Source organism: Schistocerca gregaria, chromosome 5 (assembly GCF_023897955.1).
Source record: "Schistocerca gregaria isolate iqSchGreg1 chromosome 5, iqSchGreg1.2, whole genome shotgun sequence".
Lineage (NCBI taxonomy): Eukaryota > Metazoa > Arthropoda > Insecta > Orthoptera > Acrididae > Schistocerca > Schistocerca gregaria.
The window spans coordinates 518,614,468-518,634,021 of NC_064924.1; the positions used below are offsets into that span (position 1 = coordinate 518,614,468).

The 19,554-nt window shown below is 42.7% G+C and overlaps 1 protein-coding gene across 12 annotated transcripts in view; it reads right to left on the bottom strand.

The window, feature by feature from the left end:
* Positions 1-376: 376 nt before the first annotated feature.
* LOC126272755 (membralin) overlaps positions 377-19,554 on the bottom strand; it is a 486,429-nt gene continuing 467,251 nt past the window's right edge. For all 12 annotated transcript variants that reach the window (XM_049975869.1, XM_049975862.1, XM_049975866.1 and 9 more), the window contains one exon: positions 377-2,125. In XM_049975869.1, the coding sequence (XP_049831826.1) occupies positions 1,463-2,125 (663 nt within the window). In that variant the 3' untranslated portion in view covers positions 377-1,462. The remainder of the gene's footprint in view (positions 2,126-19,554) is intronic.

The window sequence follows — 19,554 nt, forward strand, 5'->3', positions numbered from 1 at the left end:
CTAAGTGACAGAAAGATAGCCCATTAAAATAGAAACTTGTAAAGAAGAAATGAAATAAAAACTGGCCATATAATGGACGATTACAATAAGTTATTATGAATGCCAGAACAGAAAAGTCGTAAAGAAGGAGAAATAATACTTACCGAATTGAACATTCAAACGGACAGTTTCTTAGAAAAATAAATCAGTTCCATGTGAAGGTGTAGATTAGAGTGACTCAGTACTCATTCAATAGTACAGATTTTCCATTCAAGAAATAGGATGTCAATTTTTTGCTTACATATCAAGAAAAATAAAGATAGTAACGAAAAGCTGTAAAATGTCACAGCTGATCACTTGATTCGATGTCATAAAACAACTATTAAAGTAAATAGGAATTATTAAAGCTTTAATTTATTCTTCTCGTTTAACATATTAACACTTTGTAACAAGAAGACTTCACAACATGCGCCTTACTTTATAAACATACTTAAACGAAATGTTTCATGCACATCTGATGGCAGAAACTAATTTTTCTTTAATGTACAGTATTTGTAAATCAACTGCCAAAGGTAGACTGATCAATACAGATATTCGTACATATTAATGGAGATCTAAAATATCATTAATCAGTCACTTATTTCCTACGAAAAGAACCACAAAATATGTAAACACAATAATTTTTTCGAAGTACGTGACCCATTAACTGAAGTGCCATTTTGATCAGTAAAAGTGATAGAGCATTTTCAATTTAAAAGAAACACAAAGCAGCTGTCGCAGTGCAGAGTGGTAGAATAGGTGCTAAGAGGTCTCGATCTCACCGACATCTGAGACTGAAGTATCCATCATAATCTTGCCTTCAATGAAGCACAGCTTTCAGTGTTAGAATACTTCAGAAAGTACAGTAGGAAATATTAACAAAAACGCGATAGGATGTGCTAACATTTGTGACCATCTAAATTGCACTGTCTGCTGCGATTAATAAAGGGTAGGCATATGTAAAACCATAAAATGATTTTACATATGTCAACAGTTAGCCATCACATGGCCAGTCTTCAGGCATTGAGGATCCAAAATTTCATCGTGGGCAATACATACGAACAAGACAGGTCTCCAGAGAATATAGTCCTCAAATATGTACAATACAAAATAAAAAAAAAATCACATCAGACCTGTACATATAACAATATGGTCTTCACAGATAATAACACACATGGGCATCACATCACGTCACGTCACAATTTTACGCACACACAGATTTTATCAAAATATCCCGCTTTTAACGCGCCTACGTATCACGTGGTAAGTCACTGTAGCAAATAGCATCAGAGTATTTACAGCAGCTCATTTGTGAGAAGGGTGTCGCAATTCCCGTGTTGCCCAGAGGCGAAAGTTCCGTCTTCTTGAGAAGTGATTCAGCACGACGAGCACCTGCTTGTATTCAGCACAGGAACTATGTTAGAGGTACAACGGGAATCTGTCGTCACTGATCCTGCTCCTGCCCGGTCGCAACTTGCCGTTGGTCATTTTCTGACCCGTCTCCGGTAGGGAAAGTTGACTGCCCCGTATCTCCATGACCCGGCTGACTCGCCTGCTGTTCCTCCACTACATCTCGGTGCAATGACTTTGAGGAATTAAGCGGCGACTGTGTGGACTCTTCACGTTCACTGGCTGAGATGGTGGTTTGATCTCTGGTTGCGTCAGATGAAGACGTACTAGCCTGTAAAGACTGCGTAAGATCCTCCTCAACCTCTTGTAGACTCTGTGAGACTGTTTGCACGCGAGGCGGGAAAACTTCTTGACTGTCAGCTGCCGGCCCGCGCTGTTCGGAACCCGCGGACTGCTCTCGCTGCTGAGGTGCCGGAGACGCGCTCCCTCCTGCGGCGCCTGTCGCCTCACCTTCGGCAGCTGTCGACGACTCCGCCTCCGGAGCAGCAGACGACGGTGGCGGGAGCGACGCCTGAGAACCCTGCTGGATTGGGGGCGGGGCCTCTTGCTGCGGTGAAGGTGGTGGCGTAGGTGGCGGCTGCTGTTGCTGCTGCTGTTGTTGCTGTTGCTGCTGAGTCCGCAACAGCAGGTGTTGGATATGAGCCTGCTGGAGGATCACTGGCAGCTCGTAATGGTGGAAGAAGTACAGCATCGAATGCTGAAACAAAGCATATAAAAGTAAGTTATCGTGACAGAGCAACGTTATGTAATAACAAAATCTTTGCGTGCATGTTTATGGGTACGAAACATATTGACAGAAGTGTGCAGAAAAACAAGTGAATGACACACAAAGTGTAAGAGAGTAACGCTTTAAAAATCTGAGAGACTGTAGAGGATGAAATTTAGAACGTTTTATTGTAAAGAACCTATAGCTGTATGTGTGAAATAAAGTTCCCACAGCCACCGCTGGGCTATTGAACATCCACTCATTACCTGCACAGAAGGTTACTAGGTGAGATTATCAGTTAATGTTTGGGCTGAAGTTCTTGTAGAACATTTTGCTGGACCACACATCTGCTCATATCATTTGAATGACGCATGGTACTTAAAGTTTCTGGAGAATGCCTTGAGCTAAGTTGTGGAGGACGTTCCCTATCAACTGTGCGCCAGACCAAAGCATCTCTCACGACCAACTTCAGGTAGAAAATAGTTGACAGGGGATTCCCAGTCCCCTGGCCTTTGCGCTCTACTGACCTCAGTCCTCTTGACTTCTTCCTCTGGGGGAGTTTACGTAAAGTCCCTCGTGTACTCAACACAGTGGGAATAGCAACTGAGGTAACTGAGCGCATCTTTACAGCATTTGATACCACCAGACCAGACCACGAAATAGTAAAGAGAGTGAAACGGGACATTGTTCGTCGTTGCATATTTTGAAACGACACTGCTCGTCATCACACTGAACATTCACTCTACGTTAGCACAGGTTCGGTTTACAGTATTCGATTGTACTGTATTATCAATAAACGTTTTCTAAACTAGAGTATTTTTGTGTTTCATTTGGGCTACCAAAGCGTAGAAAATGCATACTGTGTATAAATTTTATTTCACATTTCCAGCTGCTCGTTCCTTACATAAAGAAGGTCTAAATCAGATCATCTACATTTGCCAAATTTTTAAAACGTTATCCTATTACACCCTGCACAAAACGAAGCTGTAACGTAACACCAAAAACTGTGCAGCAAGTCAACCTAAGGAAAAAATTAGTTGGCACTAGTCACGATTACATACTCCACAGGAATAAATTCATGTCTTCCAGATTGCAGGCATTTTCACGAGTTTTGCTAATGACATGTGACGCCTGATCAACCCCCCACCCCCACCCCCCAAAAAAGAAAGATCAACAATATGGATCACAAATGTAGCTGAAGGAACAGTAAGCAAGTAATCAGCCCGTAAAAATGAATCTACTATTCCTTCTGACCGTATGAAATATCTATTCTGCAGAACAGTTTTGTCATCTACCAGCTTTAGCTTCATTCCTTGGTTATTATACACCAATACATATTATTATACAATCAGGTCTCACAACAATTTAATTCATTTACGAGCTCGTCTGTTTTCGGCTCGTCAGTCATCCTCAGGTGACAACTGCTCACGTGCGGGAATCAATGAAAATTGTTGCACAGTACCAAGAAAATTTTTGAAAAATCATGACTCGACACAATGGCTGCACGTCGGAAGTACTAGGTCCGGTCAAACCGACCGTCCTCAGCTATAAAAAAGGGGGGAGGGGCGGGGCATTAATTTCAGGACATGCGACTAATCAAAAATGGTTCAAATGGCTCTGAGCACTATGGGACATAACATCTGTGGTCATCAGTAGCCTAGAACTTAAAACTACTTAAACCTAACTAACCTAAGGACATCACACATATCCACGCCTGAGGCAGGATTCGAACCTGTGACCGTAGCAGTCGCACGGTACCGGACTGAAGCGCCTAGAACCGCTCGGCCACCGCGGCTGGCTCCGACCAATCACCATCATTTATAATTATACCGACGTTACATTTTAACTGTAATAACATTATAAAATCCGAAGAGAATCTGATACATTCGAATGTATTTACACCTTGAGTGCCATGGTCAAAATGAGGAAACCGCAAGCCATATTAAGCGCTCCAGACAGTTTGATTCGTCATCTCATTTGTAGTCCATCTATACCACCGAAACTTTAAAAAATTCTTGATAGAAAAGTGGAGCCTATATGTTATCTCGTAGTTGGCGTCGGGAGTTCAGCTCGGACGCCAAGTACGAGATAACTCGTTATCACAATCCGTCACAAGCTTGCGTATTTCGAATCATGTTCCACAATACGATACATGTCTTTGTTGTAACTGCGTCAGTAGTTGTTCAGTCTTCGATCTAAATGATTCACACCTGTATCGTTATCTGCGATCAATTTTCCTCGTAAACTGGCTAGTAATAAGAAATTGAGTGATGTAGAACTTGAAGAGCTAGCTAACATGAACTAATCTGAATGGGACGAGTTTATGGACAAATTCTCGGATGGTGGAAGTCTCTGCGAACCATCTCCATGTGAGTATTCAATTGAGGACTCATATGCAGATAACAGTGAATGTAATGGAGAACACAAGGAGGTTGGTCCAGTAGCATGCACTACGTACAACACTGATGAGTGGAGTGACATTCCTCAAGATGCACCAGTAATGGTGTTCAACGAGGATGTGTGATTGAAATTAGACAAACAAAATTTAGACGCCAATGGACTTATCGATTCTTTTTTTCCCGAATAGTTCCTAATGTCTTTATGCGAACAAACAAATCTATATGCAAGCCAGGAAGCATAAAAACGTGGGAGGAGAAGATCAACCAGGCTTTCGAGATGGAGAGAGAGAGAGGCGTGTTGTGGAAATGAAAGTATTTCTGGGGCTGTTGGTGCACATGAGACTTTGTTGTTCTGCACTGACAGAACATTACTGGGATACAAAACTTTTTTACGTCCCATTTTGGAAACCCGTTACGAGTAGAAATAGATTTCAGGTGTTACTGGGATATCTACACGTCTCAGACAACTCATTGCAATCCAATGACTGACTCTACAAAATTAGATCAGTTTTGGACAATTTCAATAGCATCATGAGCAATAATTACGTTCCTGGCTAGAATCTGTGCATTGACGAATCAATGGTTTCGTGGCGTGGCCGTCTGTCTTTTAAGGCAGTATACCAAGAACAAGAAACACAAGTGTGGTGTAAAACTTTATGAATCTAATGGAGTGGTTCCCAAAATAAATATCTACTAGGGCAAACTACAGGAGAAGGCCGAGATGGGTCATGCATCTGAATTTGTTTTACACCTGATGTTTTGTTGAACAAGGAATAAGGTCTTTTATTGTATGTACAATTTTTGTAAATCTGTATCACAAAACTGTTGTCGACTTACATAAACTATGTGTGTGCAGTATTACGTAACAACGGAAAGGAAAACCTAAAATCATTAGTTACTATGAAACTGAAGGAAGGTCAAATGGCGCGAAAAGATGACATCGTTGTTGTTTGCAAATGGAAGGACAATTGGGAAGTCCTGAGTATTTCTCATAAGCACTGTTTCGAAATGGTCGAAGTTCGCAATAAAACGACAAAGTTGCCTTGAAACCAAACATGGTCAGAAAATACAACAACGGAATGGCAGGTGTCAATCGGTCAGAACAAACGCTGTCGTATTATTCAGCACTGCTACGAACTCACAGATGGCCTAAAAAGCTTGCCCTACAGATAATGGAAATTTACCTGTATAATGCCCATCAGTTTTATAATCAAGCAGCAGGAAGGAGTATCAAGTCTCTAGCTTCGAGAGAAAAATTTATTCAGGCTTCGACTGGGGATAAGATTCCAGACACTCAGAAAAAAACCAGGACAGGTGGCAGCTTTCATTATTTAGAGAAAAAAAGGGCGGCCAACAAAGCCGCGCTCGAAACAAAAGAAACGCCTGAAGCGTGGTATTTTTCTCCCATTTATGAAGAAAATCAGGTTCTTTGCGTGGAAGAGTACTTCAACATATCTAATCGTAAGAAAACATTTATTTTCATTACCATTAGCGTCACATGTATATATTTTACGTCTAAAGCTAAAATATTTGTATGAGCTTTTGTACGCATTTCAATGTGTGAAAATAAAAATTCTATTCCACTACGCCCCGAAAATTTACTATGCCTGTCCCTGACGCCCAATACCCGTAAATCGTACATATTTGCTACGAGTCAACTAGTAATGGGCGCAGCGGCGAGGTCCCAGGTACGAAATAACTTGTAGTTGGCAGTCAACGTGTCGATGAATAAGTAGACCGGCTGTAGAACAAGGTCATAGTAGCCTCGCTAACATATTGCAGACTGCCCAAAGCACAATGTTGATCTACATGGAAATGAAGATGATTAAAGATACATACTGTAATTAACGTCTTCTTTTGCGCCTGAAGATAGTCTGTTGTTTTACGGAAACCAGTAGTTTTAAGATAGTGATCAACAGTTGACGTGTCAAATAAGTACTTAAAATGTGTAAATCATCAAATCCTTAAAATAGATCACGCACCACTATTTGAGACCATTTTTGTTGACGACGGGTGCTGACAGCTCGTTGCTCAGCGCAGCACAATAAAATTATTACACACAAGTGATGAAAAACAAATTATTATTATGTTGATGTGTTTATAATAACAACCATGAATATGACACACACACACACACACACACACACACACACACACACACACACACACACCACGCGGTCAGAAAGGGCCTGTGGGGGAGGGGAGTGGAAGAGGGGAGTGGTCACTGCATATACCACATTCTTCTGTTTACTGGTTACGTCGCAACAGCCGGTCCTCAGTGTATCACCCTTTGGAGTCAGGAGACTTTCTTTCACATCTGCGCTTTGTTTAAGGTTCTTCATTCACTAACCTGTTTTAGGTCTCACGTTTACGCCGTCTGTCAGCCTAACCGCTTCACCTTTGTAATGTGTTTATACAAGCCTCGGAGTTCAGTCCAACTAGCGTTGGAATTTTTATTGAAATTTTTTATATTATTTACTTTTCAGATACGATACTAATAATGGAAGGGTTATATCTGTTTATCGTAAATCGAAGGGATATTTAACGTCTCGTCCACAGCATAGCTATTAGATATAGATCGTAGACCGTATTCCTCAGAGGAGGAGCAAAAGATTTTTTTCGAAGGTACTCCACCATAATGCTCGGGAAGACAGAGAGAAATTTCTAAGAAAAACTTTTTCCATACGCGGATATGGCCCCGGGGCCTCCCCATTATGAGAGCAGCGTCTTAATCAACACATCACACTGCTCGATCGTAAATTTCGGAAGTGAGTGGAACAGGTACGAACAATGCTCAGTGGCTCGTGCATGTGGACTTGTGACGAGCAAAACGGTTGTTAAACAGTATAAAGACATTCGTTGTTTGTGTAGCTGACAACACTGGGAGCTTTGACGTAGTATTAATCGTAAAGTGTGTGCATCTGGCAATTCTTTTGTGTTTTTCCTCAGAACCTTCATGCATAGACATGGCCTGTCTTTGAAATACATTTCAAGAGCTGCAGAAAAATAATTACAACAATTAGTCTACTTCTCTTCAGAATTAACATACGTGTTAGTGAATTTTTAATTTTGCTTCGGGTCGGGACTGCATGTGAATAGGGGTGGATGACACACCAGAAGGCTCTTTACTAAGGTTTACTCCTCTACCTTCCAACCGAACAGCATCACAAAACATTCTGTTCCATTTAAGCGAATCCATCGAGTATGCTGCAGAAAAGGCGCCGTATCGGAAGAAACGACCGCAAGGCGAGAGCATCACATCTCCCTCGAAGTGAATAACCGAGCATACAGGATTACAAGCGCAGCAGCCGTGCAAGAAAACGCCGTTGTGGGCTGGCAGCCGCGGGCAACAAGCCCACGAATTATTTTGCATAGTGAAGCATTTTAATCTTGGTGGCTGCTCAATATGCAGATGAGCGGCGGAGGCTGCGTCGGCGGCGGTCAGGCGGGCGTCTACCACCAGAGTCTGGTGCCGAGGGTAAAGGGAGAGGGGGGGGGGGCGGGGTGAAGAGGGGGGAGGGGAGAGGAAGGAAGAACAGTCCGACAGCGCGGGCCGCGGAAGCTGCAGGGAAGGGAGGCGGTCTCTTCTCTTAATCCCAACAGCGTCACACTCCTCGACAAACTAACAACCCTGACAGGGTACGAAGCCCAAGCACTTCGCATGAACAATGGAGTGAACCAAACGCCTTACTGGCACTGTACGAGGCGTAGTCAAAGTTTTAATTATCACCTCAAAAACATTAATATTTTTATTTATTTTGCAAGCTGCATTTCTGGAGTCCTGAAATCTCACGCCACAGTACCAAAAGACGAAACCAGACGATAGAACCAAATGAGTAAAATTAGACGGCAGTTCGTTTCCTGCATTTGAAGCAGCACATTGATTCAGCAGTCCATGCTTTCATGTCTTAAATTAGATTTCTTCGAGATGACAATCAGAGCTCGTACCTCGAATCTTATGTTTAGACAGTTCATCTGATAGATGAGTTCACGAAGTCTGTAGCTATTGGGTTGGCATATCGGTTCGTTTCGCTTTCCCATGAGTTTAATAAACACAACAGATACACATAACAGAGACGTTTAAACATCAATATTATGTGCTCCTTCACTATTTACAACAGTCTGTCAACGTTGGGGTATCTTTCAGATTCAGTTACTGTAGAAATCACGTGGTTTTGAGGGGAGCGGTGGTCTCGCGGTTCTAGGCGCGCAGTCCGGAACCGTACGACTGCTACGGTCGCAGGTTCGAATCCTGCCTCGGGCATAGATGTGTGTGATGTCCTTAGGTTAGTTAGGTTTAAGTAGTTCTAAGTTCTAGGGGACTAAAGACCACAGCAGTTGAGTCCCACAGTGCTCAGAGCCATTTGAACTCGTCGAGTCGTGTTCGGAGCGCATTTTCATCCACAAAGGAACTTGTTTGGAGGTTGTTCGATAGAGGGAGGAAAAGGTGTACTTGAGGGCGCAAGACCTGGTGAAGAAGGTGGGTGCGGAATGACCTCCCAGCCCAACTTAGCTATACCGGTTTTTGTCAGTCTAGCGGCATATGGGCGGGCGTTATCGTGGAGTAACTCCACGCAGTTTTCCTGGTTGTCGTCGTTCTTGGATTACGACAGCAAGACGTCTCAGTTGTTGGCAATAAATGTCAGCAGTGATGTTTACTCCTCAGAGAAGCTATTTGTAGTACACCATACCATCGGCGTTCCACCAGATGCATAACATTATCTTTTGCGGATGTGCGCAGGTCTTGGTGGCTTGCGGAGTATGGATGTAGATGTAGATGAGTTGCTGCTTTGTTTCCGCTCAACCATTCCCTTCTTTTTCCTTATTTTAGCATAAATACACTATTCCTCAACACCAGTAACACTACAGGATAGGAATGCTCGGCGTTGTACACGAGCCATTTGATGACGAGCAAGCAGAGATGCACATATGGCCCACGCATTGATTTTTGTGATTTTCGCTTGGAGCATGCGGTACCCATACACCACATTTTTAATCTTCCTCATTGCATGCAAATGTCACACGATGATGGAACTATCATTGTACATAACATCTGCCAGTTCTCGAGTACACTGACGTGATAGTGGATTAATGCGTTTAAACCACATTCATCAAACTCCGAAGGTCTTCCTGATCGTGAGACGTCTCTAATAAAACGATTCCCCTTAAAACAATAAATCCATTTTCTTGTCGTGCTCTGTCCTACGGCAGTTTCCCCATACAGGGCACAGACGTTTCTGTTGCCTTCGCTGCTGTCACCCGTCTACTGAACGCAAACAAAAGAATATTTTGGTTTCCAAAAGCGTTTACTGCTTCACTTACTATCTCCGAATGACAAAATTGTAATATGTAAACTCAGACAGCAACAATGAACTATTAATAAAGGGTGGCAATCGTTAAATAAACCCATAAACCCATAGCAACCAGAATACCAACACGAAAAAAAAAAAACACTTTAAAAACTTATGTACCAACCGAATATATTATTTAGTTTCCAGGAACGATACTAGTAATGGAACAATTACATTTGTTTATCATAAATCGTAGGTGTATTTAACGTCTCATTGACAGCACAGTTATCAAATAACGAGCACAGAGTATTGGTCAAAGAAGGCAAGGGAAAAATGTTTTTGAAGGAACTCAACCATAATGATCCGGACGAGAATGCATCAACGGATATCGCTTTCATCCTAAAGTCGTAGACGTTTGGCTTCGTGATACCTGAACGGCACAGTTTGATACTACTGGCCCTGTGAGGGCAATTAGACACATGATTACGCCCCTCTTGACAATCGGTTACGTATAAAAATCTCTGTCATTTAATCATGGGCTGAATCTTTAAGCTTTATAAACATTAAATCGCAATCTCAGCATTGGATGCATTAATTTATATACTTGCAATCTTACTGTTGTTAGATGTCATTATTCGCAAAAAACAAGAAACTGACGAGGGAACTGCTTCACACGACGTTAATAAAACAGACATCTCTAAAATTCCACATTTTCAATATTATTATCGTTAATATATAGTCAGGTACAGCTCATAAATTATTGATGTTGTAACGTTGACACACAAAGGCTATCGGGTTAGGCATAATAGGTGGTCTGTAAGCAAATATCTTAAGAGGTGAATTAAATAAGTATGCAAATAATATTATGACAGTTGAAAGGGAATGTAAATAAATACTACCTATATTGCGCGTAAACAGATGGACATCTTGGCTGTCGTTTGAATAAATAATTAAACAAAGAATGAGTTAGTGACACCATTTATACATGAATGTCAACATTCGAGGCTATATTAAGCCACTGGCCAAGTTTGACCATTCATCAAGACACAAATGGTGGACTCGCTAGTCACATATTTGCTTGGTAACATTAAGTCCACGAACGGTCTCCAAGTAGCTGAACATAACCATTTCCAGTAAATGATCGGTTCAATTGGATCAGACTACCCTGTCCATTCCACATAAATTCTACAGCATTATGGAGCCACCACCAGCTTGCACAGTACGTTGTTGACAAATTAGGTCTGTGGCTTCGTGGAGCCTGTGCCATACTCTAACCGTACCAATAGCTCTTACCAACCGAAATCGGGACTCACCCGACCAGGCCACTGTTTTCCAATTGACTAGAGTCCAACCGATATGGTCACGATCGCAGGAGGAGCGCTACAGGCGATGTCGTGCTGTTAGCAAAGTCACTCGCGTCGGTTCGTCTGCTACCATAGACAATTAACGCCAAATTTCGCTGCACTGTCGTAACGAATACGTTCGATGTAAGTCCCACATTGATTTGTTCACTTATTACACGCAGTGTTGGTTGTTTGTTGGTAATAACAATTCTATGCAAATGCCGCTGCTCTCGGCATCGGCTACTGCGCTGCCCATCTTCAGAGGAAATACATAATATTCCCGGCACACTCTTGAGACTGTGGGTCTCGGAATACTGAATTACCCAACGATTTTCGAAATGGAACGCCCAATGCGTCTTGCTGCAACTACCACTCCGAGTTCAAAGCCAGTTAATTCCCATCGTGGGCCAAAATAACGTCGCGAACCTTTCCACATTTATCACCTGAATACAAATGAGAAACCCGCCAATATACTGCCCCCGTACACGTTGTGTACGTGATACTACCGCCATCTGGATACGTGCATATCGCTATCCCATGATTTTTGTCATCTTGCTGTATAACGTGCTTAACATACACATTGTTCTGATACCTTCATTGTAAGAAGGGCACGGGACACCCAGCAGTGTACAATCTTAGCGTCTGCTATATAATATCTCACACTACCGTGCAGATACCCGCTGGACACCCCTATAGAAAACACACATTCAACCCGGCTCTGACAACAGTAGCAGGTGTCGTACAGACGTAAGGCGGAAACTGTTCAAGTTTCCATCTGGTACGGCGCGCCAGCTGGATTGTAACGGACCATTTAGGAGAGTGCCTAACAGCTCTCGAGGCGCTGCGTGTAATGGGCGACCAACGTTAAACGCTGCCTATGTCGCACGGCTGAGTGAAGAGCGCGGAGTGGAGGAGACCGAACGGCCCGCATTTCACGCCCCACAGCCAGACCAAGTGACCGCGAGGACCGCGGCGCTGGCCTGGGGTGCGCCATGCATATGCAGAGCAGATCGTAGCGCGGGTAGCAGATAACGCCGGCCGCCGCAGCCCTAGCGCCGCGCCGCTTCGCCAGCAGTTGCTGCTGCTTCAGGCTCCAGTTAACAATATGCTAATCACGCTGCCCCAGCCACACGACGTCTTTGTTCCCAGCGGTAGAACGGGGACGTGCCAAGATATCTTAACTCAACCAACAAGGGCATTGCTCTCTGTTAATATAGTGACACCCTGAAGGCGTCACGCAACAAACGTCAAACCGGCACGCACTGTAGTACTGTACACTTCGTAACGCAAATGATTAGCACGTCAGCGCTGCCGCAAAGGCAGGCATGTGTAACGCCATCTACGTACGTTCTGTACGCTATACCGGGCGATTCGGCTGCCCTTGCGGCTGACGTTCTATGCACAGCGCAGTGATACAGCCAGCCTTCCTAAAACAGGTGCGAGGTTTTCGTATTCTCTCTCTCGCTATGTGCAAACTATTAGTCCTATACAAAAAAACGAAAAGGACCGTCTTGTGGGAAATTTAATGTTCCAAAACTTAGGGTGATTTGGAACAACTGGTCTGAATTGGAACACGTGTCCTTTTCAACAAATCATCTTTTCTGAGGAGAAACAATTTAGGTGTAACTAATGGAAATTATCTTCCACAGTCTCCAGAGATACTGAGTGATACAGTGTGTGTGTGTGTGTGTGTGTGTGTGTGTGCGTGTGTGTGTGTGTGTGTTTTAGACAGGAAGATGGACTCTCCGCATTGCTGTTTAACTGTGTTTTGGAAAAGGTGATTACAGAATTGCGAGAATAAAAGTCGAGTCAAAATATAAATCAATCAAGTTACGCATATGTAATATTAGAGTAGATTGCCTCGACTTTGCAGATGATGTGGCAACTTTAACTAGGCATATTACCACAGTTCAAAAATAAATTCAAATTCTTAAAAAATTTGGGGGGAAAGTAGGACTACTATTATAATTCGAAAAAACGGAATATATGGCATGCAACGAACACACACCTAGATTTTTAAACACAAAATATGGAAAAATAAAAAGTGTTTCTCAGATTAAATACTTGGGGGGAAATCACACAAGTAAACATCCTGGAAAAAGCTGCAGACGCAGATCGCTGTCAAAAATGGTAACTTCATTCAGATCAACACAAAAATATTTATAATAAAAAGTCACTTTCTACGTTCAGTAAACTCAGACATTACAGCACTGTAATCAAACCTGAGTGTCATTGTGGAGCGGAAACTTTAATTTTAAACAGAAATATGGACGCCGAAGAAATTTAAAAGATTGAAAGAAAGATCATTAGGAAAATGTTAGGCCCCAAAATTACTGATGGAAAACTTGTAGGTTCAGAAGTAATAAGGAAATAGAAGGATACACAGGCATATATGGTGACACGAGGAAACGAAGACTTTAATTTCATGTCACAGCAAAACAATGGCACCCACCAGGTTGACAAAAAAAATAGCACAATTCTACTAAAACAGAAGTAACGCCAAAACTGAGCCAATTAAATGGATCGCTGCGATTAAGGGGGATCTTACAGTAGTAGGTATAGCTCAGGCAGACGTTACAGACAGAAAAACGTTCCGACAAAGGATATTTCATTGAAAGTTGATCAGAGGGAAGTTAGACAACGGAGTAGAACACCATGGTCTCATGAAAGCAAGAGACTTCATTCTGAAAGGATGAAACCAATTTGGACACAAAGAAAGGTAAACCATCAAAAGTTACATTGATGGCTTGTACTGGCGTAGTCCTATTGGGCCTATGCGTGGGTAATAGTAGTAATAATAATAACACAACACACTAAACTGTAAAATTCCTTGTTTTCCGAAACTCTGCAAACAAACTATTGCACACCTACTCAGGTAATAGTAATACGGTTTTCTGACATCGGAAAGTGTAGGACAACTATCAGTCATGATGTAAGGCAAGTTAGGATATGTTTCGTTATGTTATTCGTTAGGTACAGGCGTTAATACATAAAATTATTTTTTTCACGGTGAACTGAAACATGCCTCGAGTGTACAAAAGTAAGATTGGACCAGCTGGGTGTCAAAGATATAGCGAGACAAGTTCCCAGAAAGCTGTTAATGAAGCGAAGGCATGTAAAATGTATCTCAGGAATCCTTCAAAAAGATACGGAATATCTGTTAGGCCACTTTCAAGGAAGCTAAATAATAAAAAGTCCTTTGAAAATAACTGGACAAAATGTCTTGATGGTAGAAATCTGTGGTTTATTTAAATGTGAAGAATGATGTCAGCCAATTACGACTAGTGATGTTACGAATATTGTGAAGTGCTAATTGGACCGAAATAGAAGATTAGAAAAGAGGTTCGAAGACAATAGGACTGGATATGAGTGGCTGAAAAATCTGCTTTCATATAACAAGGATTTTTCTGAATGTTTCAGTAAAAATGTAAAGTTATAGCACACTATTTCAAAAATGTGGAGGAGACTGTGAGGCGTGTTCCACTCAGACAAGTTTGACAAGACCCTGTTTCATCCTCTGAGTGACGGCGGATACACGGGCATGTCTCGACACGGACACAACAGACATTTTTGACAAGATGCCATTTCATCCTGTGAGCGATGGCGCATAATCGGACGTGCGCCGCACAGACACGGTCCGGACATGTGTAACTGGACCCTATTTTATCCTCCGGAGTGATGGTGGATTTTCAGACATGCCTCGGCCCGGACGTGCATAACAGGACCCTATCTCATCCTCTGAGTGACAGAGTCTCGGTACGGATACGACCCGGACATGTGTGGCCAGACCATTACAGCTCCAGTCAGTGATGGAGATAGTCAGTAGGTGCAGATTCTCTTGCTTGGAGTAAGTGACTCAGGACTCCTTTGTTTCAAGCACATTTTAATGTCACACCGTTTTATCGGACTACTATTGTATGATGAACGGCAACAACATTAACGGAGTGCAGCAGACATGATCTTCCTTGGCGGTACTCTATTTACATGGCCCAAGCCAGCTCTCATAAAAAGAATGATACATTTTTTTTAGATAAATAAGAGTGAAATATGTCCGACTTCTCATACTGAAATCATTTTAGAACTACTTATTGACTCTCAACTTGTCGCACTAAAGTAGTAGTTAATGTTTTTCAGACCAACCCATGCTGGGACCGATGGGTTGGTTGGTTGGTTGGTTTGGAAAAGGAGACCAGACAGCGTGGTCATCGGTCTCATTGGATTAGGGAAGGATGGGGAAGGAAGTCGGTCGTGCCCTTTCAGAGGAACCATCCCGGCATTTGCCTGGAGAGATTTAGGGAAATCACGGAAAAACTAAATCAGGATGGCCGGACGCGGGATTGAACCGTCGTCCTCCCGAACGCGAGAGCAGTGCCTAACCACTGCACCACCTCGCTCGAGGACCGATGGGGAAATGAAACATATTGAAGAGAATTGTGTATGCTTTTCGTATACTTCTGTCACGGGCGAACTAAGTGATTTATCAGAGTTCCTAAATGGGGTAATTATTGACCGCGAGGCCAAGGGGCATTGTCTTTAAAGCAGCTGGCGACATATACAGTTTCTTGTGTGTCGATAGTGCAAGTCGACCATTTATGGGTTATTGCCACCAGTGTAAATAAATCTCGTCGAGATTGCACAGCTGCAAATGCCTATAACGTAAGAGGTTTATGTCGGCAACGACTGTGCTCAAGTCCACCAGACACGCTACACTGGGGCAGATGACCGTCCAAATGAACGAAAGCAGCCACAATTGCGTTTGTCGCAACGGCTCAGCAAAGACAGTGCTTAGTGTGGCGCTCAGTGACAATGAAAACAGTGGTGCACCTGCGCAAAATGATTGAATTTGTTCAACATCCAGAGCAGAGCTGCAGCTGGATGGCGACGAACAGCCTTCTGCTCCACAAGAAAGACTGACGTCAGACGAGAAGCGACGGAGAACACAAGGTGGTGTGAGCAGCAGTTGTGATTTGGGGAAGATATTCGTGACACATTCCAGGACAATTAATCAACTGTGGATGATACCGAAAATCCCGGTAGATCAAACCTGTGTGGCGGTCCATAACTCGAACCTAGGATCTTTACTTTTCGCGGTCAAGTGCTCTAGCGACTGAGATATCTAAGCACGACCTTCCAAACTCCACAGAATTTCTGCTGCCTAAGTTCCGGCACAAGCAGTCCTGGAAGAAAGATTATGGAGACATAGGTTGGCCACAGTCATGGGGATTCTTTATAGAATGAATTTTCACTCTTCCGGGAATGTGTGTGCGGAAGGTAGGAGATGAGGTACTGGAGGAATTAAAGCTGTGAGGAAGGGCCGTGAGTCGTGCTTGGATAACTTAGTCGGTAGAACACTTGCTCATGAAAAAGAAAGGTCGCAGTTCAACTCCCGGAACGGTACATAGTTTTGACCCGCTATGATGATTCGTATCACCACATACTCCGCTGCAGAACGCAAGTTCATTCTGAATGATAGTCTTGGCCGCTCAGGTTACGAACCTGATCCACAGATACCATGTCAATGTTCTTATGATGATTGTTATCTCTGGGGTGGACATGATCTGGCCGCATCGTAAAGTGCTGTGCAGCACAGCTGAAACTGTCAGCTCAGGGCCGTAAGAAAAAATGGTTCAAATGGCTCTGAGCACTATGGGACTTAACATCTATGGTCATCAGTCCCCTAGAACTTAGAACTACTTAAACCTAACTAACCTAAGGACATCACCCAGTCATCACGAGGCAGAGAGAATCCCTGACCCCACCGGGAATCGAACCCGGGAACCCGGGCGCGTGAAGCGAGAACGCTACCGCACGACCACGAGCTTCGGACTCAGGGCCATAAGGGCCTGGTACAGCCTTCAAAGTTATTTCCTGACTTCCACATTCTACGGGTATTTATCCCAGTGGTACCCGTGTAGAACACGGTAGTTAGTATGATTCCAAGCATCTGTGGAGACCTATCAGCAACTATGAGCTTTCACCTCCTCTATCTATTCTGCGTGTTTGCAAGTGACAGTCTGGAAAGTTGCAGCTAGTCACAACGATGCGACAAGATGTACATTTAAATGCTGCAGAAACACCCCCAGTAAATGTCTGCAAACGTCTATAAAATAATAACTTTCCAATTCTTACAGAAACTTGGCCTCCCGGAATTACAGATAATTTCCATACAAAATTTACTTTTTTGTTTATAGAAAGCAGCTATGTGGAAGTGTCCGAATAAGCAGCCACTCGGGAATTTTCCTGGTCCGTGCTGACAACTCGTGACCGATACGTAAGAGGAGAAACGTGCCATATTTGCTAGACGTCATTCGCCAAGTACCGTTGTGCTTCAAGCCAAGCTCGCAGAGAATATGGTGCTCCAAAAATTACGACTTCCTTTTGCTTGGCTCCACTACTGACAATTTTTATGTATTTTTCGAGCAACATACTTCGTTTAGTCGAAGTAGTTTCTTCAAATATTTATAATGTGATAATGTTACGTAAGATTCTTCGGACTCACTGTTACAAAAAAAAGTAGTGAAAGGTCAGTAAATATTGGTTGGCACTAAAAATGACACAAAACTTCGTAACTCATTTCAAGGTTACGTGGGCTACGTTTGACGTTCCGTACACAGAGAAATCATTCTGAATATATCAGACCATGCCCCTAAAAGCTGTCAGGCGATTTTTTTTTTGTGTCGTCTATTTAGTTTTCTGCAACTTTGCATTGAATAGATGGAATCAACCCATCGCACGTCTAATGAGACACCCCGTGTCGACGGGAACAGTTAGTTTAATTCTTCTTAAACATGAAATATATTTTAAAGTGGAATTGTATGGAACAGCAAATATCGAAGAATAACCAAGACTCCTACAGGGATTAAATGGTCCTGCTCCATGGGGTAGCAGGTACACAACGCGCTGCGTAGTGAGGCACGTGACGCGGAAGGGCGTGCAAGGTAATGATGACCAAGAAACCTTTGCCGATATTTCGGTATTGCTGATCAGGAACAAGTCCTATAGACACGGTACTAACACAAGCCACCACAGTTATCAATTTAAAACACATCTGTGGAAACGTGTTGAACGCGTCGGACTCGCACCAAGTCGTGTGACTAAATGTACCTCAAATGCGTCTGCTACCGCCATGCAGCAGCGCTACTCAATCGCAGATGGCATACTGGTTATTCTGTCTCTGTTACCACATAAAGCCAAATGAAACATTGTATCAGAATAATATAGGCTCGCTCTATCCACTGCGCGCGTTCAATTCCCCTTTACAAAACATTTTGTTGCGACGAGGAATAAAGCGACTATTTCGGTCGACGATGGGCGTTGCATAAACACTTGATGAACAGCATTTGCCTGGGCTGACTGTTCGTACACAAGGCAAAAGAAAATTGCAGAAATAAATTGAAACATAAAACAAAATGAGCCTAGCGGCTACCAGGAGAACCACGCGTGTAATTCCTTCCCCTTCCGTTTTGGCCGTCTAGGAACCATGTGATAATTTCCATCTCTTCTCATCTGTTCTTTTGTATTCCTCCAACATTCTTTAATCTTTTCACCACGTCTATTATTTCCTTTTTCAGAGAACTTCACACCTGTTCTCTTACTATATGAAGATGGTATCTGTTCTTTCATATAGGTAAGGCAAACCGGCCATTGACCACCTCCTCCTCCTCCTGTGCGGATGCACACGCATGACCCGAACTCTTACGGGATTCAGTAAGATTGTCTGCCGCGAGTAATGAGTGTAATGGCAGAGGCACCACGAATATAGTGTGTGGACATTAAGTTGGGAATGTAGGTCTCACTTTCGTTCTGAAAATATCTCTTTCTGTTGCTTAACTTCTAGTTTCATACCGTGCACATGTAAAGCTTTTAAGTTTTTGAATCCGGTTTATTATTGATTTCGTTTCCCAGACATACTGATCTGTTCTCCTTATTGCTCCGTTACTTTTTCTATATATGTCATCGTTGCTTATCAATTACCAGGGTATTATTATTTTATTATAATATGCACAGCAAATGGGTTCACTAAGCTGGATTTCGTATTTTATCATTGGTTGGTCACTTCCTACGCGTCGAGGATTACATAATGCACCGGTGGGTAATTCGTTTAGATCCACGTAAAGTGGCCTTTTGTAGTTGGGGGATTGATATTTTATCAATCCAAATGGTTCTTAAGGATACAGGGTAGTTTTCGGCTCAATATTATGTAAAAATCAACACCTATTTCTTTCAGGCTCTGTTATAATGTATATGCTTCACAATTTTTTTGGTTGATACCACGTAGTGCAGCACACGTTCTAAACAAATTACAAGTATTTTGAGAATTACTGAATCTGCTTAGGGTTATCAAAAAAATTACAAAGAAATTGATGCCATTTTTCCCAAAAATGCTT